The 24458-nt window shown below is 38.4% G+C and overlaps 1 protein-coding gene across 3 annotated transcripts; it reads left to right on the top strand.

The window, feature by feature from the left end:
• Positions 1 to 441: 441 nt before the first annotated feature.
• Positions 442 to 24277, top strand: cltcl1 (clathrin, heavy chain-like 1). 3 transcript variants are annotated; one of them, XM_033972697.2, is made up of 32 exons: positions 442 to 686; positions 5153 to 5360; positions 7045 to 7313; positions 7485 to 7646; positions 7911 to 8024; positions 8104 to 8277; positions 8362 to 8559; positions 9094 to 9294; positions 9372 to 9524; positions 10086 to 10208; positions 11157 to 11294; positions 12218 to 12382; positions 13249 to 13429; positions 13742 to 13905; positions 13993 to 14118; positions 14191 to 14333; positions 14608 to 14842; positions 14917 to 15039; positions 15596 to 15741; positions 15816 to 15999; positions 16074 to 16266; positions 17358 to 17515; positions 17584 to 17748; positions 18308 to 18583; positions 19234 to 19383; positions 19470 to 19601; positions 19698 to 19808; positions 19895 to 20065; positions 20561 to 20782; positions 21204 to 21230; positions 22504 to 22579; positions 23138 to 24144. In XM_033972697.2, the coding sequence occupies exons 1-32, from the start codon at positions 645 to 647 to the stop codon at positions 23287 to 23289; spliced, it is 5082 nt and encodes a 1693-aa protein (XP_033828588.1). In that variant the 5' UTR covers positions 442 to 644; the 3' UTR covers positions 23290 to 24144. The 3 variants fall into 3 exon arrangements, with proteins under 3 accessions (XP_033828588.1, XP_055079936.1, XP_033828591.1); XM_055223961.1 differs by having other exon boundaries at positions 477 to 686; positions 21204 to 21224; positions 23138 to 24178; XM_033972700.2 differs by lacking the exon at positions 21204 to 21230 and having other exon boundaries at positions 477 to 686; positions 23138 to 24277.
• Positions 24278 to 24458: the final 181 nt, after the last annotated feature.

The following is a 24458-nucleotide window of genomic DNA, read 5'->3' as shown; positions in this document are numbered from 1 at the left end:
TAATTCCATCAATGGGCTTATAAACAAGTGTGTTTTTGCAGTAAGTGTGTTTTTATATGGTTTTATTGTACATTAGTGGCATAACTTTTTAATCTTGAGTAAAAACAATGAACTATCTAAGGCCTGTCTTTAAATCTGAATCATAGTAGTATAAATTAACTTCTTGGCGTCAGTCCTGGGTCTTATTTGCTGAAGTTGTTGGAGTGAGTGGAGGGGAGAGAAAAGGGTGAAGAGGCTGTGGCGGAGGGCTACACAACAACTCTCCACCTCATGATCCAGACAGAAAAACACGCTTTAAATTACAAGAACACACACTTTTATTAGTCGCACTTGCATTTATTGCCAGATCCAAGTCACAGGACCTTCTCTAGACCATTCCTCACGCTCTGCTCAGTATTTGCTGCGTGCACTAGATTTCTTAGCGGAGGCATGGTGTTTCCTACCCAGACAGCTCCAGCAGGGGGCTACTACTGAATGGGAGTGTGCACAGAGGATCGGTGTATGCGCTGCAAACCTCCACAAGAGCTCCCTCCTGTTGTCCATCTTTATCTTGACTTTTCCGGGGACGTTTGGGACAAGACCACCTCTTCTGGCTGCGTCACCCCTTCCCCTGCCCTCCTTTGGAACCTCCAGAAGCTCCAGACATGGCTCAGATCCTGCCCATACGCTTCCAGGAACATCTGCAGGTATGGATAGATAGGATAGGAAGCCCAAACGTGTGGCGCGTAGCTTTCCTGACAGCTCTTGTGCTCTGTTATTGCTGCACCCGCTCGACACATGTCACATTGAATTGGTATGTGAAACAGGGAGCAGGGTGGTGCTCAATATAGCCACAGGCCTAGTTTGCTTCTGCAGGGACGCGGCCAGATGATGACTGTGCACGCACCACGCTCTAGTGCGCCTCTGTGTTTACCCCGGTGTCTTTTGGGAGGGGAGAATGGGAACATACCGGTGTGTTCAGGTGTTTATGCCACACTTGAGACCTGAAATGCTCTTCAGCCAGGATAATAATGGCACTATAGCCTGATATTTTGTTTTAAATTGTTAATTTCTATGGGAACTCTACCAGTTTTTCCTCAGAAATCCATGGATAGGCTTCTGTAGTCACTCCTTGCAGTCTGTTTTCATTTATGGAAATATTTATGATGACTACTGCATACTTCATTTTTTAGTAGGCTTGTCTATTCAAATTGTAACTGGAAATGCTTTAACCTGTTGGCAATGACATTACCCACATTAACACGCTTCACACAATTACAAAATCCACATGAGCCAAGGATTTTATGCTCGAAACATGTCAATCGAAAGCACTGTTCATCTCAACACAATGATAACTTCAGAAAAACAAGGAAAAGACTCTTGTCCCTGGCATTTAATACTGGCTAGACAGGATATCTTGGTGTTTTATTGTTCTTTTCCTATGTATCGTGTTATCTGCATGTTTGTTTTTGTTGACTTTCATGTAAAGCCTACTCTTTACTCGCTCTACACTTTAGGGATTGTAGTGTTAATGTTATACAGGGGACCACTACTAAAGGTCCCAGTTCCATAGGTCTTGAGGCCAAAAGAAAAGTTTGTGACGTGCCCCTGCCCCGGCTGTGGACCGTTGTTATGGCAACAGTAGGCAGTGAAATGGCCTTTCACTAAAACCAGCTCCAACCCCCATCTCTTCCTCTCCAGAAGCTCCTCTTTCTTCAGCCCAAGCAGACCAAACTCTGAGCCCACTTTAGCAGCACTAATGGATGAAGACACCTCAACTTATGCCTGAGTTATATTTTTAATTAGACCTGCAACTTTCCAACCCTTTTACCGGCAGAGAAAATCTTCCCTTTGGTCCTTGTTAACTGGAACAGATTTAGGTGCCACCCGGGCTGTGAAATACTGGATTTGCCCTGCTCATATCCCCCTCTGAATCTAGGTGGCTCCAGTCGAGTGAAAAATGCTTGGAATTTGCAAACCCAAGACTTCGGGCCTCAAGTTCACTTTATTCTTTGGCCTGGTATTTACAGCTCTGTCTAGTGTCTGGGTTCAGCAGTGCATCCAGGTACCACCTGGATGAGCACTAATTCTTCTCAAATAAGCAGCCAACAGTTGCACTACACATAACGGGAGTCAACCATGTCCGTGAATAACTGTTGGACAAATTACACAACTTAAAGACTGAGCTTCTGTGGTCGAAAACGTCTGACATTACATCAATTTTTTTTACAAAACCAAGTACAAACATCTAGTTCTAAAAAAAGTTTAAGATAAGCTACTCCTTGTTGATCTGTGTAGGGAAATTTGCCCTTTGACCCCTCTCTGTGTCACTGGGACGACCTGTCAGGAGCAGTGGGTGACCGCAGCGCACTGTCCAGCGACGCATCTCCTGATCTTGAGCTTTGGTTTTGGCAACACTGTCTTAGCTGGAGGAGTTTGTCTTGTTTTTCATGTTTTATAATGAGGGGAGAAGCGGACTGCCTGAATGAAACGCACAGATGCAGAAAACATGGAATAGTCATACAGAATCTATTTGTATTTCTTATATTATTTGGGAAATAAAGATTCATTGAGGCCACTTTCCCACCTCTGTAACGTTTGTGTTGGTTTGACAAACTGTAGGGCTGTAGAGTTAATCAAATTATAATCGATATCAAGTTTCGGGCATTTCTAATCGTCAGTTCGGTTGTTTCATTTTAATCAAGACGTTTTTACTCTTGATTCTCTGTCAGTAAAAGGATGTGGTTTTTAGCAGAGTGAAGAAGAGACTTTGAGGAATAAATTTAACTTTTTTTTGCGTTAAAAGCCAACGATTAAAAGTTTGTATTTTTATAGCAAAAGACAAAGTTTAAATCTGTCAACTGGTCAAATCGTTGAAGGAGTTTTGTGTTTTCATCTTCAGGAAGTGGATATTGTTTTTAAAAAGACAAATTCAAGCTAAAAAGAAATCATGATCAATCAGAATGAGGGAAAAACTGATTCTCATATCGATCAGCTTTAGTTAAGACATAAGACAAGTCTGCTTTACTACACGTGTCCGTTTACAGACAGGCTACAGCTTATTCACCGCTTCCATTGTCAGATACAATAGGCAGATGAGGTCAGCCCTGCTAATTTAGACCTACCAAATCACATCACGATCGGAAGCAACAGAAGGAAATCAGCCCATCACTCTGCGAGGAACACAGCGCTGCGTCAGAGAGCTGCTGCAGATAACGATGACTGCCTGGGTTCTTTCAGTAACTAAACAGTAATAACTAGTGTTGTCACGATGCCAAAACGTCAAACTGGGTCTCTAAAATAAGGAACAGATTTCTACAGCACAAGAGCAAGCGCTGAACTCAAATGCGATACTTACCCTTACCCTTAACTGGTCTATGACTCATCAAATACCATCAGTGCTGTATCATTGTTAGACTTTAGCCACAAACGCCATTGGGACATATCTGTGCTCAATGCAATAATATTTTCTCATCCAACATATTAACTTTCATTTTTATATTAACACGTATTGATAGAGGTTGTTTTCTGGAGAAATTCCCCCGTGCACAGCCTGTCTCACTGTTTATTTATCAGTGCAGCTTGTCTTCTTCACTGTTTCTGGCCGTACGCCTGTAGTTGGTAGATGCTGGACTGTTCTCAAGGTTCTAGCGCTGACTCTATAATGAAGGTCTTTCAAATGTCAAAAAAACAATAAATAAATTGTAAATTTTACTGCAAAACACATGATTATTTTAGTTTTCATCACACACGAGAGGTTGGTGCTCTTATTCCAGCCGTATACAATTTTGCAAGTACACTTATAATAAGTCAATTGCAAAGTTATTAGTGTACTATATTGTAATGTATGTGATCTGTTTAGTATAGGTATCAGAAAATATACAGATAAACAGAAGCGTCAAGTTTCTGACAATATGAAAAAAACATGCAAATTAACAGTGCAAAGCTCAGTTATTAGTTTCATGTAAAAAAGTGATGCATTGTTATTCCTGTTCCTACACTATTCTCATCTTTTTCCTTGTTTGCTGTAACGTAGCCTACGAAATGTTGTCAGTAAATCAACAAATCATATAAAACACCACCCATTTGTTGTATTTGGTTAACAGATAATCACGATTACTGAGTTCACAATATAATAAGAACTACAAAACAATATCAGAGATGAAATATGACAATTTTGGAAGAAAAAATCAGTAATTTAATTCACTCTTTACCCCGAAAAACTAAGCCTTTTTATCTGGCTGTTTATGTCATGTTAACTTTACTTTATGATTCAGAAAGTTAGATTTTTCACATATCTGGTAAATGGTGTTGTATTAGACAGTGTAAATAAAGAATTTCATTGTTTAATATCACTGAATAATTGAGACATTTTATTTTTCATATTTGCTATTTGACATCCTTACATGAATAAAATATCCAACAAAATGAAACCATCCGGCGTCTTGTTCCTGTTTTACAGATGACAAAGTGAAATGTCTCAGCAGTCACAGACAGTCCTGCTGCATTTGCCAACAGCGGATAGTGGAGTCCTTGTGATGAGTTTTGGGATTCCTTTCCGCTTGCCTCAGACTGCATAATACGCTCTGTCTAGTCATCAGAAAGAGGGCATGTTTTGGGCTCCCCTTCGTGGTTCATATTGCTTTTTTTCCTGGAAATCACAAAACGGAGAGACTTTCATTTGTTGTACTTATTGAATAATCTAACTGCAGTCATTTTCTTAGATTTAGTAGCTTTATTGCTGTATTTTAATGGTAATATATTTGTTTATTGGAGAAAAATACACGTCTTGTTGTGTGACCTGATTATTCTTTAAGAGCCAAGACCTGCTTTTGTTTAAAAATACAGACACACACAGTTGAAATCGAGCTGAAATAGCCTTTTGAATGGTCAGTTATTACAAAACACAAAGCTGTTATTTGTTTCCTAACCCTGTATTTTCATACCGCTTAAACCTGTTCAGAAATGCTTGATTCTCACACTGATTTAGCGGTTTGTGTTTCACTGTTGTGCTGATGGGCCTGTGAACTGAATCTTCATATTATAAAAAAGGTAAATCGAATTACAATTTCTGCTGCACAGTATTAGCCTCAATCAGTTCTATTTACTTTTATGCTCTTTTTACTTTTGCATTCATGAAAGATTAACATTTTATCACTTTGTTTCATCACAGCTGCAGAACCTGGGAGTGAATCCGGCCAACATCGGGTTCAGTTACCTGACCATGGAGTCGGATAAGTTCATCTGCATCCGGGAGAAGGTAGGCGAGCAGAACCAGGTGGTGATCGTGGACCTGTCCGACCCCACCAACCCCATCAGGAGGCCCATCTCTGCCGACAGCGCCATCATGAACCCTACGAGCAAGGTCATCGCTCTGAAAGGTAGAGGATGCATGTGAGGCATAGGCCCACTGTTCACACTGACCGACTGCCCACTGATTATTACACGAGAAATACCGTGTTGTGGTGAGAGAAAACGTGCTCTAATATCACAGGATGAGGATGAGCGGCGAAACATCTTCACTCTTATAACTTTTGCCTAGTTGATGGAATAGAATTTTCTTTTGCAATCACTTTTGTTTCAAGCGTGCACACTTACAGATTCAAAACCGTACAGATGCGCATTGGTTATTTTAATTGAATCTGGCAACTCAAAACATGGAGCACATTCAACTTTCTGATTGGATGAGCAGCTAGAGAAAAAATAAATGTGTTTTAAATTATGAATAGGTCAATATTCCAAGTGTTCATCATGAATGTAACCAGTTTATTTCATGTCAGCACATCAGTAGATTATGTTAAGGATTTCTTACATGCAATACTTTCTTTCTTGTCCTTTTAACTTCATATAACACGTGTTCTTTTGTATATGATATGCCCGTATACAGATAAGTACATGCACACAGTAAATCGTAAAGCGTCACATGTTCATACAGCGCTTTTCCACCTTCAAGGCACTCAAAGAGCTTTACATCAAAGAACCACTCACCCATTCCCTCGCACATTCATACACCAGTGTACGCAGACACTGGGGGGCGACGTGGGTTAAGTGTCTTGCCCAAGGACACAGCGTTTTGATGTACACATGCATACACTTCTACCATTTTGTGTTGTGCTGTATAGGTCCACAAATTACTTACATTAAAACATGTCTACAATGCACTCTGCCCTATTACCCAAGGATTACATCGACTGTGCAAAAAACCCTAGAGTGCTGATCAGGACGTTTGTGCTTAATGCTGCCTCTCCATCCTCCTTCTGTCCTGGGGGGATACAGTGCCATGTTTGCCCTTTCATTCCGCTCCCTCAATGCCATGTTTGCCCTTTCATTCTGTTTTCTTAAATCTTTACTTGATTGATACGTTTCTTTTCCTCTTCTGCCTTCTGTCTTTTTTCAGACGGTGAGTAGTTCTTGGTGCGTCAGCTCATCTGTGTGAAAACGCTCTCTCATAAGAAACATTAACTCCCTGTCTCCTCACATTTTCAAAATACTCAAACAAAACATTTCACTAGGCCTGTCACGATAACGAATGCTGAAGTGTGATATATTGCGGAAGGGAATCTAGACGATAAATGATAACTGAAATCAAACCTTAAAGAATTAAAAATAAGTGGAAGAATGCAACTTAACGCTATAATGAATCATAGAAGTTCATAATTCAACCTTCTACAGCTCACACGTTAACATATTGCAAAAGAAATAACCAAAAACGTTCCACTAGGACAAAGAAAATGTACACACGATAAATATTGACCCACATAATGATCCATCTTTCATATATTAAACGATAAGTTGATGCAGTATTTACCGTGACAGGCCTGCATTTATAATTATGTTTACAACCACTGTCACTGATAGGCTTAACTTTCATATCAGCCATGCCATTTATTTGGTCACATTTCCCTTTTTCACCATAAAAAAACAAATCATCAGTGTTTCTCAGTGCAGCTTTACATTCACTGTTTGACCAAATCACATATCATTATTCACATTTGCATGAAAAAAGGGTTTTTTAGTAGATTCTTCTTGACATATCTCACTGAGCTTCACTTGTTTTGGCCCCAGCTGCCAAGACTCTACAGATCTTCAACATTGAGATGAAGAGTAAGATGAAAGCCCACACCATGACAGAGGAGGTCATGTTTTGGAAGTGGATATCTGTAAACACAATCGCTCTGGTCACGGACGCTGCTGTCTACCACTGGAGTATGGAGGGCGACTCACAACCCACCAAAGTGTTCGATCGACACACGAGTCTGGCTGGATGTCAAATTATAAACTACAGAACGGACGAGCAGCAGAAATGGTTACTGCTCGTTGGGATTTCCGCGCAGGTATGAAACATGTTTACTCACGCCCTTTATATCTGTCTGTATAATCCAAACGCACATGGCAGAAGAATGTGAAATATGCAGTTATCGTTGATCTACATGTGTTTTCCATAACAACATTGTCTGCGTGATCATGCGATAAAGTATATTCCCCCTTTATATTCTGTTTCACAGCAAAATCGAGTGGTGGGGGCCATGCAGCTGTACTCTGTGGACCGAAAAGTGTCCCAGCCGATCGAGGGCCACGCGGCCGCCTTTGGGGAGTTTAAAGTCGAAGGAAATGCCAAGCCATCTACGCTGTTCTGTTTTGCTGTTCGATCACAGGCTGGGGGAAAGGTGAGCCCTATGAATAGCTACACGTACAACTTTGACTCATGGACCACACTTTGTTTCATTTTTGGTTTTGCTAAGAGTCAGTGGAAGGTTAAACCACAACTTCACTGAATATTACAAAAAAATGCTCTGTAACCATAAATTTCCTTTCAAATTTAACAGTGTTCTGATCATTTTCTACCAAAGCCACCTTAATATACTATAGAAAATACTCAAATCAGTAGCCTTTTTTTGTACTTGTATGCAAATGAGTCTTTTTTATTGTAGCTGCACATCATTGAGGTTGGTCAGCCTGCTGCAGGAAACCAGCCATTTGCCAAAAAAGCAGTCGACGTGTTCTTTCCTCCAGAGGCACAGACAGACTTTCCTGTTGCTATGCAGGTAATTTATTCATCTATTATTTTACCAGATGATTTAGGTCATTATGTTGCCATGGGTTACCTTCTGCTCTATTTTGCAGATCGGTAATAAACACGGTGTAATATATTTAATCACAAAGTATGGGTACATTCACTTGTACGATCTGGAGTCTGGAGTGTGTATCTATATGAACCGAATCAGTGCAGAGACTATCTTTGTAACTTCACCTCATGAAGCAAACTCAGGAATTATTGGGGTTAATAAAAAGGGACAGGTAAGAAAAATAGAGTTGTTTTAATGACGTATTTCTTTTTTATTGGTGTCATGTACTAATTATCATGTGTTCTATCAATTTCAGGTGTTATCAGTCTGTGTGGAAGAGGAAAACATTGTGAATTATGTCACAAACGTGTTGCAGAACCCAGACCTAGCCCTGAAGATAGCGGTCAGGTCAAATCTCGCAGGTGCAGAGGAACTTTTTGCCCGAAAGTTCAATACTTTGTTTGCCCAAGGAAGTTATTCAGAAGCTGCAAAGGTTGCCTCATCAGCTCCAAAGGTATGTTGAACCGTAACCTTTAAAGCAAATAGACTTGTGAAGTATGTGCACCTGGTGAATTTACATTATTTTTATGTTCTGGTTAGGAATGGGTGTTATATGGGTCTCAATATTGATATCGGAGGACTTTCCTAAATATTTTTTATCAATCTGATCTACAAAATTTTGCTGATATCTAGCAAAGATATTTCTTTTCTAAGCTGCTCCAGTCTCTGTTTGCCCATGTGTCATTCCCAGTTTCATCTGATTTGTTGTTTTGAAGAGTCTATTGACTAAAAATTGAAATAGAATTAAAAATAGGATAAAAAATTGTTGTATATTTGCATTATCTCATATCACAAATAGCTACATGTTTAATAGAAGTTAATTTGTGGCCTATACTATAACTTGGAATGGATTTAAAAAGGCATCAGCATCAACAAATATCCATTTTTGGTCAAAGCAGCACAAATATGGCATAAAAAATCCCATCACTCGTTATGGTTCAGTTAAGGTCGCTTATATTTATGTTATGGTTCTGTCTGGCGTCCTTAGGGCATCCTGCGCACAGCTGAGACCATCCGAAAGTTCCAGAGTGTCCCCGCTCAGCCAGGCCAGGCCTCCCCTCTGCTGCAGTATTTTGGGATTCTGTTGGATCAGGGACAACTCAACAAGTACGAGTCTTTGGAGCTGTGTAGACCAGTGCTTCAACAGGGCCGCAAGCAGCTCCTGGAGAAGTGGCTGAAGGAGGACAAGGTGAAACTGGACACTGGATTCTATTAAACTATAAATTTATTTGTGTAATTAAACGTTTTTTGCTCTGTGTTACATAGTTGGAGTGTTCAGAGGAGCTGGGGGACCTGGTTAAGAGCTATGACCTCACTTTGGCTCTCAGTGTGTATCTCAGAGCCAATGTCCCAAACAAAGTCATACAGTGCTTTGCCGAGACCAATCAATTTCAGAAAATTGTGCTATATGCCAAAAAGGTTGGTAAATTTCTTTTGTTGTTGCTTTTACTGCTCTTCTTCTTTCTTTCTTTATTCTTTATTTGTCAGGGGCCATGTACAAATTCATTAACAGTTCATCATTGACTTTAGCCGTAAAATATTTCCTACAGTCCAAACAAACTTAAAAAAATCTATCACGTGCAGGTTTTTATAGTGAAAACAAACATCTAGTGTAATACCAAGGAAAAGACTTGATCTGTAATAGCAATTTTAATACCACAAGGACAAGACAAAACTGTTTTTAGACAATATAAGCATTAACACAGTTTACATCGGAATTAATAATACTTTCTATCATATTATCATGTGATTTTATGCTAGTTCTGATGTAGGTTCAGGTCAGGAAAGGTCCAGTTTTGTTCTTTGTATGTGACATTTCTTTGATACTTGGTCAGATGAGTATCTATTTTCGCCACTAGTTTAAGTATTTTAGTATTGATTACTATGTTGGTATCACTATTAATTTCATATATAGAGCAGAACTCAAATGATATAACTTTAATTAACTGATAAACGATGTGTTTATCTTCAAAAACACAGGTGGGCTACTCCCCAGACTGGATTTTTCTGCTGAGAAATGTGATGAGAGTCAATCCGGACCAAGGCCTGCAGTTTGCTCAGATGTTGGTTCAGGATGAGGAGCCTCTGGCCAATATCAACCAGGTGAAAGGCATCGGACACTCTCCTCCTCACTCACACACATGAAGAAACACAGAGGTGTTGTTTCAGATGTGGCGGCAATGCGAGGAATTCTCAGTTCATGACCCTTTACTTAACTTCTCCATTTAATTCACTGGGCGTAGAACTGTGGTGTGGGAAGCAGAACCGTGTAAACGCAGATACTTATCTTTTAAAGCAGGTATTTAAAAGTGCACCTCAGTATAACTTTACCATCTTTTGTCTCCATGGAGATGATATTGCTTTGCCTGGAATTTTCCACATGGCATTTTACTTATGTATCTTTGTGAAGACAAGTAGATGATGCCACCAGGTCAAGTTACAGGCGGATCTGTGGAGAGGTGACCCCGCATGCATGTTGTTCAGATTATTTCTTTAGCGCGGAGACAAGTAGTTAGCAGACCCCCACCAGAAAAGTTCCATAGTGCACCTTTTTCACTGTAGCTAGATAAAAGTCAGAAAACAAAAACGAATCGTGTGTTTTCTTTTACTTTTACTATTACTTTTGTAAGAATGTTAAGCAGAATGTTAAGAATTTCTGGTGCAAGCGTCAAAGAGGACTGAAAACATAAAGTCAGAAGGTTTTTAATGAGTTCCACAGAGGTAAAGTGAACAATGGAGCAACAAACTCTCCGGAAAGGGCAGGAAGAGAGCCCTGGGATGCGCCTGTTGACAGTTTTTATAGTGTCTTCCGATGTATTTGTGTGTGTGTATGAGGAGTGTCCTTCTTCCGGTCTGCACAGCGCCCTCACAAGCTCCACGCTGGTCTGCATAGCGTCTTTCATGACTCCCCACGCGTTCCATACGTCTACATCTCACTAATGGACACGTGTTATTTACCTCAGCATTAGTAAATCAAGATACCAGTTTGTTGTAGTGCTGCACTGCTAGAAAACACCTCACACTATCCACTTTTTATGTGTGTTCCTGCAGATTGTTGATGTGTTTATGGAGGGCAGCCTGATCCAGCAGTGCACGTCTTTCCTGCTGGATGCTTTAAAGAACAACCGTCCCGCTGAAGGCCACTTACAAACCCGCCTCCTGGAGATGAACCTCATACACGCCCCACAGGTGAGGGCTAGAAAGAGACACTTCAGTCAAAGATATTTTTAACATGTAACTGTTACTCAAATAAATGGTCCAATCCACACAAGAAACATCAAAGTTTTTTATTTTTCTTTAGAGACAAATTCATCAATATCTTATTCCTAGCATGATTTATTGTTCTGTCAAACTCCGGAAATGTATTTTTATAGATTCCTGTCAGTAATATCTCATAAACTAATAATTTCAAATAAAATCCATTCCATTTTAAAGGTGTTATATTACACAAAATTGACTCTGGTGCGCTCTAAACCATGTTATAATGCAGTTACCTCCACAAAAACATACCCAGAGTTGTGTTTTTTGTGTTTTGTTTCATTCGCACATGTCCGAGTAACTCTTTATTATTAGTCTACCTACATCTCCAAAGCTTAAAATGGTTTGTTCCACCACCTTGTGATGTCATGTAGTTGTACCTCTTTTTACCTTTTGTTCAATAGACATGGGCAATTCCAGGACTGAAATGATCCAAATGATTCTAGTGAAGGTGTGTGGAGTTTAGAAACACAGTGGAGCACTTCCTGTGTTACCCCATGACATCACAAGGTGGAGTTTTTTCAGTTTGAGAGAATAACTCAGCCTAAATATGCAGGGTTTGTGTGTTAAATGTGTGTTTGTGAAGAGGAAACAACATCACAGAAGATAACAGATCATAAAACAGCGTAATATGGGCATTTTAAAGATTTAATTGTTGGAATATCCGCAGTACTTGTTTTTTTTATACTCATATCAGTTACATGAAAGGTTTAAAAGCGTCTCTTATTGCTCTCTGCATGAGCTGATATAATTAACCTGCTGAACCGTGACACATTGACCCAGTTTAGTGAAGAATAGTCCTGGTTTGTATAGATGTGATTGTTCATGCGTGTTTATTTGTGTACTTGTTCTAGGTAGCAGATGCCATCCTGGGTAATCAGATGTTCACACATTATGACCGCGCTCACGTGGCTCAGCTCTGTGAAAAGGCTGGTCTTCTGCAGAGGGCCCTAGAACACTTCACAGACCCCTACGACATCAAGAGGGCGGTAGTGCACACGCATCTACTCAACCCCGAGGTAAGAGCCTGACCCCTGCCTTTAACACAGAGAGCTTTTGGACAATGCGTGTTTCTTTTTATTTATTCATATTTATTTATTTCATTTGGAAGAAAAAAACGAACACAAATGCATTACTAGGCCTGTTACGATAAATACTATATCGACTTAGCATTCAGTACATGACAGGTACGTATGTTTTCTTTGTACTAGCAGGACATTTTGGTTTATTTTAGGTACTATGATTAGATTTACACTGTTGAGGCTTGAATTATAAACTTCAGTGAGTCATTCTAGATAAAAAGTACCTACTTAAGTGTTTCTTTCTGTTATTTCTTCACTGCAGTTCATATTTTTTTAACATTTAGAATACTTTTTGGGGGATAATTCTGCTCTATAGTTTGGTTTCAATGTAATCTTTTCTCGTCTGTATTTATTTCAGCAATATATCGCACTTCAAAATGTGTTATTGTAACATATTCATCCAGTTAAACATGTCAGTTTTCAAATTGGCTGCAAATGTGATATAATTACTGCATTTAACTAATATAAATGTATCTGCAAACAACAAAATATCTTATAAAACCAACTAGTCCTGCGGTTTAAACCTATTCTTTAACAGTTCTTACATCAATCTTCACTCAAATGTTTACACTCCAGGATGTTTAAACGCATGTACCACAAGCTTAACTTTGAATTAATTATGCTGAATTGTAAAGCGACTTTGGGCATTTTATGTGCTATATAAATGCTATATAAGAATAATATAAAATTGCAAATCTAATCGCAGTCTCAGTGTGTGTCAAAATTCAATTATCAGATATTTTTCCACATTTGTTCAGCCGTAGTGTGATTGTCTTCATTTTTGTTCTGTGTTTCTTTCTTAGTGGCTCGTGAACTTCTTTGGCTCTTTGTCGGTGGAGGATTCTCTCGAGTGTCTCAGAGCCATGCTGTCTGCAAACATCAGACAGAACCTGCAGCTGTGCGTCCAGGTCGCATCCAAGTACCACGAGCAGCTGGGAACTCAGGCTTTAGTGGAGCTTTTCGAATCCTTCAAGAGCTATGAAGGTAAGGACAAGTCTTATTTTTATCATTTGACATCTCCTGGTCATATACCCGAAGTGCAAATAACAGGTTTCACTGCTCATTTCACTAAAACTTGCCTAGTTCTCCCTGGTTTGGTGAAGTTGATCATTTTACTTCCTGGTTGGGCACTCCATTACTGTTACCTAGCAACCATAACAAGGGCTTAAACTCTAATTTGCACAACAGTTAATGTTTGGCAAATATAGGACAACATCTTCATTTTATTAAATTGAAGTTTCAACTGTCAGAAAATGTTTTGTTTGTAAATTGTCCCTGTCTTTTTTTTTATTCAAGGATTGTTTTACTTCCTTGGCTCCATTGTAAACTTCAGTCAGGATCCAGATGTTCATTTCAAATACATTCAAGCTGCGTGCAAAACAGGCCAAATAAAAGAAGTGGAGAGAATCTGCAGAGAAAGCAACTGTTATGATGCTGAAAGGGTTAAAAACTTTCTTAAGGTGCAACCATTTTAAAAAAAATATTTGTAGTATGCAGCTTTATCAGTCGCATGCATTTTTTAATCCTTTTATTCTTATGTTGTTTAGGAGGCAAAGCTCACAGACCAGCTCCCCCTCATCATTGTATGTGACCGCTTTGATTTTGTCCATGATTTGGTTCTCTACCTCTATCGCAATAACCTGCAGAAATACATAGAAATATATGTACAGAAGGTAAGTTTCATCCAGCTGTTTTTTCTGTTTCTATTTCTTTGTCGCTCTTATAATGATGTCTACTCTGTGCAGGTGAACCCCAGCCGTTTGCCAGTGGTCATCGGAGGCCTGCTGGATGTAGACTGTTCAGAAGATGTCATTAAAAACTTAATTATGGTGGTCAAAGGGCAGTTTTCCACAGATGAGCTTGTGGAGGAAGTGGAGAAAAGAAACAGGTAAGAAGAACAAGAAATTCTCTACTAGTCTTCGCATATTCACACATGCTGAAGTGCCACATATTTATACTACACTAACATTCAGTAAATATGTCAGCTTCATTTCTAAACTGTAGGGCTGTGGTCAACTAAACAAATTTGTGGTTGACCTGTCTGATGGAACGATTAACTGACTGTAGTGCTGACAAAAACTTACAAAAAATTACTATTCAAAAACAACAATTCTAGTCTAGTCACTCCCAATAAAAAAATGTAATATTTTCTATTAAATCAGACTGAAGCTTCTTCTGCCGTGGCTTGAGTCCCGTATCCATGAGGGCTGTGAGGAGCCAGCGACCCACAATGCTTTGGCCAAAATCTACATTGACAGCAACAACTCCCCGGAGCGCTTCCTGAAGGAAAACACTTTCTACGACAGCGCGGTGGTGGGACGCTACTGCGAGAAGAGGGACCCTCATCTGGCTTATGTGGCGTATGAGAGGGGCCAGTGCGACTTGGATCTGATCAAAGTCTGTGCTCCCATCGTGTTATTGTTATGCTAATACTGTGTATGTGTGATACCATGTGGTTTTTCATGTGACAGGTTTGCAACGAGAACTCGCTGTTCAAGAGTGAGGCTCGGTACCTGGTGCGGCGGAAAGATCCTGAACTTTGGGCCAATGTTTTGGAAGAAATTAACCCATACAGAAGGCAACTCATCGACCAGGTCAGTACTAATTGTTGCTTAATGTATAGTATTGTGACTTTTGATACCAGCTGTTAAAATTTAGAGAAATTTTTATTGTATTTTTATTATATTTGACACAACAAACTGTACTTTACTTACTTCCATTAACACTTGACACTTTTACACTTGTTGGTCTGATTAAGTGGTTTGATTTCTGACTAAAATTGAAATGATCGTACAGTTTTAATTCGGTGTGGATCACATTTTTATCACTCTTTGGCTCAAACAAACTAAACCAAAAGAAAAAAAGAATAACTTATAGCTCTTAGATTGTTGATATTTCAGTTGAAAGTACAGTATACAGATATTTTGGACAACTTTTATGAATATAATTGTAGAAAATCAGCAGTGTTGTAGACTTAATTAGTTATAGATTGTGTATTAGTTTGAAATACCCTGCAGATATGAAATGATAATATATTATTTATATTTTGGAAATATTTTGGTATTGTCAGAATCATTTTGTAAGTGAATAATGTGCTTAACACTTTGGATAAACTCTATTTTTCATAGTTTTATCCCTTTTCTTGATCAGGTTGTCCAAACAGCTCTGTCAGAAACTCAGGACCCAGAGGAAGTGTCCGTCACAGTCAAAGCCTTCATGACGGCCGACCTGCCAAACGAACTCATTGAACTATTGGAAAAGATCGTTCTGGATAACTCTGTGTTCAGTGAGCACAGGTACAATAAAATTAAACACTACAATACAATTTTGTCGCTCTTTACTTCTAGCTACTTCTTTATTTTCCCCACAGAAATCTACAGAACCTGCTGATCCTCACAGCGATCAAAGCAGACCGCACTCGGGTGATGGAGTATGTTAACCGATTAGATAACTACGACGCACCAGACATAGCTAATATCGCCATTAGCAACGAGCTGTTTGAAGAAGCCTTTGCTATTTTTATGAAGTTTGACGTGAACACCTCGGCAATACAGGTACTTTACACACTTTTCACGTATTTTATTCAGTCAGAAAAGTGATATTACATGATTTTCTCTTGTATTTGCAGGTTCTGATTGAGCACATAGGGAATTTGGACCGAGCGTATGAGTTTGCAGAGCGTTGTAATGAGCCCGCAGTGTGGAGTCAGTTAGCGAGGGCTCAGCTGCACAGAGACCTGGTCAAAGAGGCTATTGACTCGTACATTAAAGCTGTGGATCCCTCTGCTTACATGGAGGTGGTCAATGCTGCCAGCAAAAACAGTAAGTCCAGTACGGCTGCAACAACGAATCGTAATAATTGTGTGACTAATCGACTATTAAAATAATCATGATGGCATTTTCATAATCGTATTTGTTATTTGGACTTTACAAACGCATGGACATTGTGGCATTGTTGAATCAAAATGTCAAAATAGAATGATTTGAGATTTTAATCAATAGGCGTGGCAAGTTTATTTGTATAGCACAATTTGTACACAAAGTAATTCAAAGTGCTTTACAGAATAAGAAAGACATTAGAATCACAATACAACAAATTGAAACATAAATAATCACAAATAATCATCATAAAATTAATATTAAAAGAGAAGATTGTAGAATAAAACCCTTTCAAGTCACATGCACAGCTAAACAGAACCATTTGGAGCCTGGATTTAAATATTATCAAAGTAGAGGCCTGTCTCACATCTTCAGGAAGATTAATTCAGGTTTTATCTGTATAAAACTGAAACACTGATTTCCCAAGTTTAGTCCTGGTTTAGCGCTGGTTTAGTCCTGGCTTAGTCCATATTTAGTCCTGGTTTAGTCCATATTTAGTCCATATTTAGTCCTGGTTTAGTCCATATTTAGTCCATATTTAGTCCTGGTTTAATCCATATTTAGTCCTGGTTTAGTCCATATTTAGTCCTGGTTTAGTCCATATTTAGTCCTGGTTTAGTCCATATTTAGTCCATATTTAGTCCTGGTTTAGTCCATATTTAGTCCATATTTAGTCCTGGTTTAGCCCTGCTTTAGTCCTGCTTTATTCCTGGTTTAGCTCTGGTTTAGTCCTGGTTTAGTCCGGACTCTGTGCACCACCAGGAGGCCGGTCCCTGAAGTCCTCAGAGTAACACCATTAATTTATCAGTATTCTATATCCAGAAGGCATCAGTCACCATATTCTGACATTTATTTGGTAAAAAATGTATTTTAAAAAATCCCAATGTGGAACAGAAATAATCGTTTGACTAATCGACAAATCGAAATAAGCATCACTGATAAATCAACTACTAAAATAATTGCCCTAGTCTACCACACTCTTAAACTGAAATGTAAAATTATATACCAGAACTCGACTTGTCGTTTGCTTTCAGATAACTGGGAAGACTTGGTAAAATTCCTTCAAATGGCTCGGAAGAAAGCCCGAGAGTCATACGTAGAAACTGAGCTTATTTTTGCTTTGGCGAAAACAAACCGTCTCGCAGAACTAGAAGAGTTTGTGAGTGGACCCAACAACGCCCACATTCAGCAGGTACAGAGGAGGGAATGTCATTTATTAAGAGAGCAAAACTAGCAATCTGATGATATGTTTTTGTCTAGGTCGGAGATCGATGTTACGAAGAAGGAATGTACGATGCAGCAAAACTCTTGTACAACAATGTCTCCAATTTTGCCCGTCTGGCATCCACCCTGGTTCACCTGGGAGAGTACCAGGCTGCAGTGGACAGTGCCAGGAAAGCCAACAGCACACGCACATGGAAAGAGGTAGAATATATGAAAACAGCTCATGCAGTGAATACAGTTTGATAGCATTAGCATTATAGCTTAGTGGCTGCATGAATATAACGTAAATATTTGTGAAAAACGAATGGAGGACCCCCAGCATCTCTTTGTCAAATAAATAACCTGCTAACTTTATTCCTGAGCATCTCTTTACATATTTACACCATAATTTATATCATTATAATGTCCTCAGCCGTGAACTCCATGTCCTTGAGTCTCCTAAAGGTCAAACTAATCAAACTAACCATGTAGTTTAGAAATCTATAAACATTTTCTGATTTGCATGAGATTTTTGCAGTAGTTTAGCCGTTATATTTTAGTTTTGTCTCAAGTGTTAATGCTTCTAGATGTGTTAAATGTGAACTGCGAGTCTTGATTGTGAAAAAATAAATCGTAAATCTAATCACAATTGCAATACTATATGTTTCCAGACAAATTATAATCAGATATTCCTCCAAAACCACTTATCCCTAATGCAGACTCATCTAATAACACGTTCCTTGTTTGTGTAACTGTTGTTTTTGTCGTCTCGTGTTTCTAGGTGTGCTTTGCCTGCGTGGACGGAGAGGAGTTTCGCCTCGCACAGATTTGCGGCTTGCACATAGTGATCCATGCAGACGAGCTGGAGGACTTGATCAGTTATTACCAGGAGCGCGGATACTTTGAGGAGCTCATTGCTCTGCTGGAGGCGGCTCTCGGCCTAGAGAGGGCTCATATGGGAATGTTCACGGAGCTTGCAATTCTTTATTCCAAGTTTAAACCCCAGAAAATGAGAGAGCATCTGGAGCTGTTCTGGTCCAGAGTCAACATCCCAAAAGTAACTATAAAAGCAAATATGTATATACAGACCTGTCACGATAACTATTATTCAATATTTAATGTTTTTGTAACTTCATTTATTGAGGAACTTTAAAAAAAAAAAAAAAAAAAAAAGGAAAACTTATAGAGTGTTAACATGTGAGCTGAATACATTTGCTTTACTCACTCTTTATTTAAATTCAATTCAAAATTTATACTAAAGCATATTTTTACGTTGCTATTAATTGCAGTTCATGTGTTTTTTAAGATATGGTTGTTTAAAGAAGTACTACGTAACTTTTCTGGAGGATCCTACCACCTACTTGTCTTTACGGAGATGGTATTGTCTACCTAGAATATTCCACAGTATCGCATTAACTTATCTTATCTCCGTGAAGACAAGGAAATGACGACATCAGGTCACGTTAGAAGCCAGATCTGTGGAGAGGCGAGCCCTAGTTGTTTGTGAGCAATAGAAAGAAAGGGTTTTTTCTGGGATAACGTTGCTTTAGGTCACAATAACAGTGGGATAAAATGCTCCTCAGTTGTATTAATTGCAATATATTCCATTGTAATATCTCACACTTCAAAACGTGTTGTGGCAGGTCTATTTTTATACTGATAAAACTGATTTGATGAGATAATTAAACGTGTCGTGTGTGATTCCAGGTGCTCCGTGCAGCAGAGCAGTCTCATCTGTGGGCTGAATTAGTTTTCCTTTATGATAAATATGAGGAGTTTGATAACGCTGTAATTACAATGATGTCACATCCTACAGACGCGTGGAAGGAAGGGCTGTTTAAAGACATTATTCCAAAGGTGAACCAGCTAAATATACGTGCAGAAACTTCCTATTACGTCAGAAAAACAGTAGTGTAACACATCTATCCACCTTTACGTTTTAGGTCGCCAATGTGGAGCTGTATTATAAATCACTCTCCTTTTACCTGGACTTCAAACCTCTTCTTTTGAACGACCTTTTGACAATTTTATCTCCACGGCTTGACCACAGTCGAGCAGTTACTTTCTTCGCAAAGGTAACTCACAGTATCCATATCAACACATGCTATAAACTGCAGTTATTATGACCTGTTTGTACTGGATATTAATGACATCTGGTTTTATCTGGACAGATGAACCAGCTCAAGTTGGTCAAACCTTATTTAAGATCAGTGCAAAATCACAACAATAAGTCTGTCAATGAAGCTCTGAACAACCTGCTGACTGAAGAGGAGGATTACCAGGTCTGGAGTCTGTTTTACGTCAAAATTATGATAAAAAAACAAACAAAACAAACTAATTTCACAAATGTTTTTCTGTTCTTCTTCAGGGTTTGAGAGCCTCCATTGACGCGTATGATAACTTCGACACCATTGGTCTTGCTCAGAGGTTGGAGAAACATGAACTGATTGAATTCAGACGTATCGCCGCGTATTTGTACAAAGGAAACAATCGGTGGAGGCAGAGCGTTGAGCTTTGTAAAAAGGACAAACTCTACAAGGTAACAGGCATATTTTTAAAACTGTCTTAACATTTTTACTAGTAGAAGTGGACAATACTTACAAACTATATTTTTTATTCTCATTCTAACAATAATCATTTCATATTTTATTACACAGAAATGTACTAAAATATGCCTGTATTTGCTTTAATTAATGTCTATATTCAGCTTAAATACGATAGTAAAGCAAATAAATTGTGTCTTTCTTCCTTTGTTTACAAATTACACATTTATGTTTATTTTGAATCAGTTCTTTTTGCAGCTTTTAAAATAATTGTTGTATTTATTTAGAATGAGTTTCCATTTTGTATGTCTTCACAACAGCCATAAACAGTAATATTGATAGTAATATTAATATTTTACTTACATGTACACCCCACCTGCATTGCCTCAAAGCGCCTGTAGAGGGCCTGTCTTTTCTCTCCAGCACATATAGTTCAATCACTGCTTTGTTAATGGACATATTCCTTTATGAAACATGTGTCATTTTCCCAGGATGCCATGCTGTATGCCGCTGAGTCGAAGGATGTTGAACTGGCGGAGGCGTTGCTGCAATGGTTTTTGGAGGAGGGCAGAAAGGAGTGTTTTGCTGCGTGTCTGTTTGCGTCGTACGACCTGTTGCGTCCTGATGTGGTGCTTGAACTCGCGTGGAGACACAACATTATGGACTTTGCAATGCCTTACTTCATCCAGATCATGAGAGAGTACCTCACCAAGGTTTGTGCTCTTGTTTAACTTTTCAACTTTGACGTTTGTTATGCAAGACGTGAGTAGATTCATGTAGTTTCATAAGGTGTTGCAAGTGAAAAATACTAATTATAATGCCTTGTGTAGCATAAAAGAATAAATAGGTTAAAAAGTTAGTTATTGTTAAGATATGTCTCGAATATGTTCATGAAATAAGAAAAAAAAATTCCTTTTGTTTTTTATAAGAATGATTAAAGCGAATTACAATTGTAGTTGATCAATATGAGGGAATACAAATTTAGCTTAATTTTTCTCATTCCTAATTAGGTACGTTTCATTAATTTGCAAATTATCAGAGTGGTAATCATAATCCTAGAGTTGTATTTCATGTAATGCCTCTATTTGGACACTAGAGGACACATCAGGACATGTCTTTGGGCTTTTTTTGCAGGTTGATGGGTTTGCAGCAAAGGTGAAGGTCTCTGCCCCCTTTTTTAATAGTTTTTTGTGTTGTGTTTGTTATTGTTATTGATTCCTGAAGTTTCTTGTTTAGGAGGCTAGCATGGAAAGTTTACCGCATCTGGCCCCACTAGCATTCGCCCTTTAAGCTGCTGTTACAAGTGCACAAGCTTTTGTTCTGTTTAACTTATTTATGCAACTTATTTAGTTATTTTCTTGAATGTGGACTGTGTAATTTTTCTGGTGAGGGTCTGTTGCCTAAATGTCTCTAAGATTATGTAATTACTGATATGTTCCTTGTAGTTTAAAGTGTTTTATTACCAAAAAAAATAACAAAACCTCCTCCTCCTTCCTCTTGTGAAGTGTCCACAGATCTGACTTGACCTCTTTTATCACTCTTTAAGCCAAACAAAACCCACCAGAAAAGTGACATAGCTCCCCTTTAATCAGACCTTACTAAGTCTGAATATCTCAATCATTCATGTATGTTTACTCCTGTTTTTTCCAATCAACGTTGCAACTAATGACTGCAACAGAAGCTTGTGCACAATTTAACATTATAACAACCGTACGTCCTGAAATAACCGTTACCTCCCCACATCTAATTGTCTTTCCAGGGGCTGCGTCTCGTAGTTTAACAGCTCTCACCTTTTGACACAGTAGCTGTAAAGTGCAATAACTGAACTAATAGTCAATAATTTTTTTAAAGTTTTGAACTGAAAAGCTATTCCCTGCAAGCACCAGACTAATAGAAGAAAACTGATGCATCCGTATTCCTAACTCTAAAATAACACGTAAGTCTAATGATCTATTGTGTGTTGTTCCTAAACAGTGACACTCCACATAAATTATACGTTTAAATGATTCTTAGCTGATAATTAGTTTAACTGTGGCATAAGGCAGCAAGATTAATCGCCGTTGTTTCAGAATTACAGTTGATCCAAACGCACAGGCTGCAAGTATCGACGTAACATCATTTGCACATAAGAAATATCTCGTTCCTATTTTGTAAATCAAATGTTATTTATCTGATATCCTGGAATTTTGATAATGCAACTAAACTGCAAATGTGTATAGTTCCTGTCAGAAAAAGTGCAATCTTGTATTTATGCAAAATTGTTCGTCCGTTCTGAGTCATTATGTCAGCACTTTATCACTAATGTAAACTATTTATAAGCACAGCACACGCAGAGTACATTTATTTAATGAGTGACAATGAGGAAATACACGCTTTGTGCTAAAATCGGATGTTAGAACAATAAGTTTTGTCATGTTGCATTTGTTGTTTTTAGGTGGACACACTGGAGGAAGCAGAAAGCCAAAGAAAAACAGAAGATGAAGTGTCAGAACCACAATCTATGGTGTTTGGTAGGTCTCTTTTTCCTGGTTTTGTTTCATTTTTAACTATCATCATTCATTATTCTGAGTAAATGAATTAAAATAGCTATATATAAGATTTGATTCTATTGTAACACGGGGCAAAATGAGTGATTACTCTAACAAATAAATAACAAATAACAAAAAATTATGTATCTCTAAAGAAAATATTGAGAAAAACAATATTTATTTTTTTGACTTTTACTCACTTTTTTCTGTACACAAACCATAAAGCATAATTATCCCAGTAAACACATGTTTTTAAGTTAACGTAACCACATCTTAACTAACACAGATCAGATAAATAAACACTAAGTCACTGAAACCCAAAGGTGTCATTCACGGCTCATAGAAATGCAGATTATTCAACCTCAGTTATTCAAAAGGTTTCACAATAGTGTAAATTAGCAAAGGTACATGTCAAATGCCCAAAAAATCACTTAATCTCTCATGTTACTATCGATTACTACTGATAAATACGTCGTAATAATGACTGTCACAAGATTATTAATGTTTTTCACTGAACAAAACGCTTGTGTGTTCATCCAGGTCAGCAGCTCATGTTAACCGGTGGCCCCGCTGCCGCCGCTGCTGCCGCTGCTGCCGCTGCCGTAACTCCACCCCAGGCGTACCCGGGTTACACATACGCGCCCCCTGCTGGTTACCCTCCTCAGCCCGGATACGGCTTCAACATGCAGTAGTCCCACGCCGAAACTGCTTTTAAAGATGCAAGCACTGAACCACGCTCCTATCGTTCATCATCAACCAGAACATTTCTTATTTTTTTTTTACCTTTTTATGTACTTTCTGCCATTAAACCTGCAAGAGAAAACCATCTACAACATGAACTTGATTATGGTTGCTCCGATATTGGACTGGTATCTACTACTACTACTACTACGACACTGTAAAGGCCCATTCAGACCACTCTGCTCTCACTGTCTCATCGTGAAAACTCAGCACTGATAATGAAGAGAACATTATGACAGGTTTAGGGCACTGTGCTCTGCGTTACAGCCTTTTAACTGAGTATATTTGATTAATTTTGTGACCACCTCATGCTTTCTAACCATTAACGTGTGCAATATATGTTTCCTTACAGGTACGTTGTATGTTTTTGTTTTAAATTGTTAAATACTTACACTTGTTTTTAGGTACTGTTGTGCTTGTGATAAAAAAAAAAAAAGTCTGTGTGCAAACCTCAGCCGTAAGCCTTTATGGGATGTATAAAGATCCCACTTCTTTACTGACAGCTCAGAGAATATCTTACTATTGTTGAAATGCAGGGTGATAGAAGGAATCAAGGGAAATAATTAAATATTTTTATGCTCTAGTTTTGCATGTGCTGTCAATCTGAAGAATTATGTAACCACCAGTAGCACAATTTTTATTTTATAACCATGTTTACCATTTTGTGCGATGGCCCAGTGAAAATATATTGAGGAACTAATGCATTTAAGTTCTCATACTCGTTCCACTGGTACAATATTAATCATTATTGTACTGAACACAATGTATAACTTCATTTGACCACGCCCAACTAATAAATCCAATTCAAATAGATCTATTGGTTCATTCTGGATCTAGTTCAACAAAAGTGTCACATTTGTTTTGCATGTTTGCTCACACAATATGGAAAATCTGTCTTGATGGGTTATTGATCCAGTAAAACAATGGTTATGCACAATCAGACATCTACTTTTCAATGTTATTTCCTTGATAAACAGGGTCTTAAACAGGTTGTGTGTTGTACAGATGAGAAATGGCATCCTGGGAGTGTTTCCTTAAACCTGCATATTCCAGTTATTGCCATCCTTGACTCGACTGACATTTAGTGCGTGTCTTTGCCAAACCTGATTGATGGAGTGTT

Source organism: Periophthalmus magnuspinnatus, chromosome 9, assembly GCF_009829125.3.
Source record: "Periophthalmus magnuspinnatus isolate fPerMag1 chromosome 9, fPerMag1.2.pri, whole genome shotgun sequence".
NCBI lineage: Eukaryota > Metazoa > Chordata > Actinopteri > Gobiiformes > Gobiidae > Periophthalmus > Periophthalmus magnuspinnatus.
This window is presented reverse-complemented; position numbering and strand designations above follow the sequence as displayed.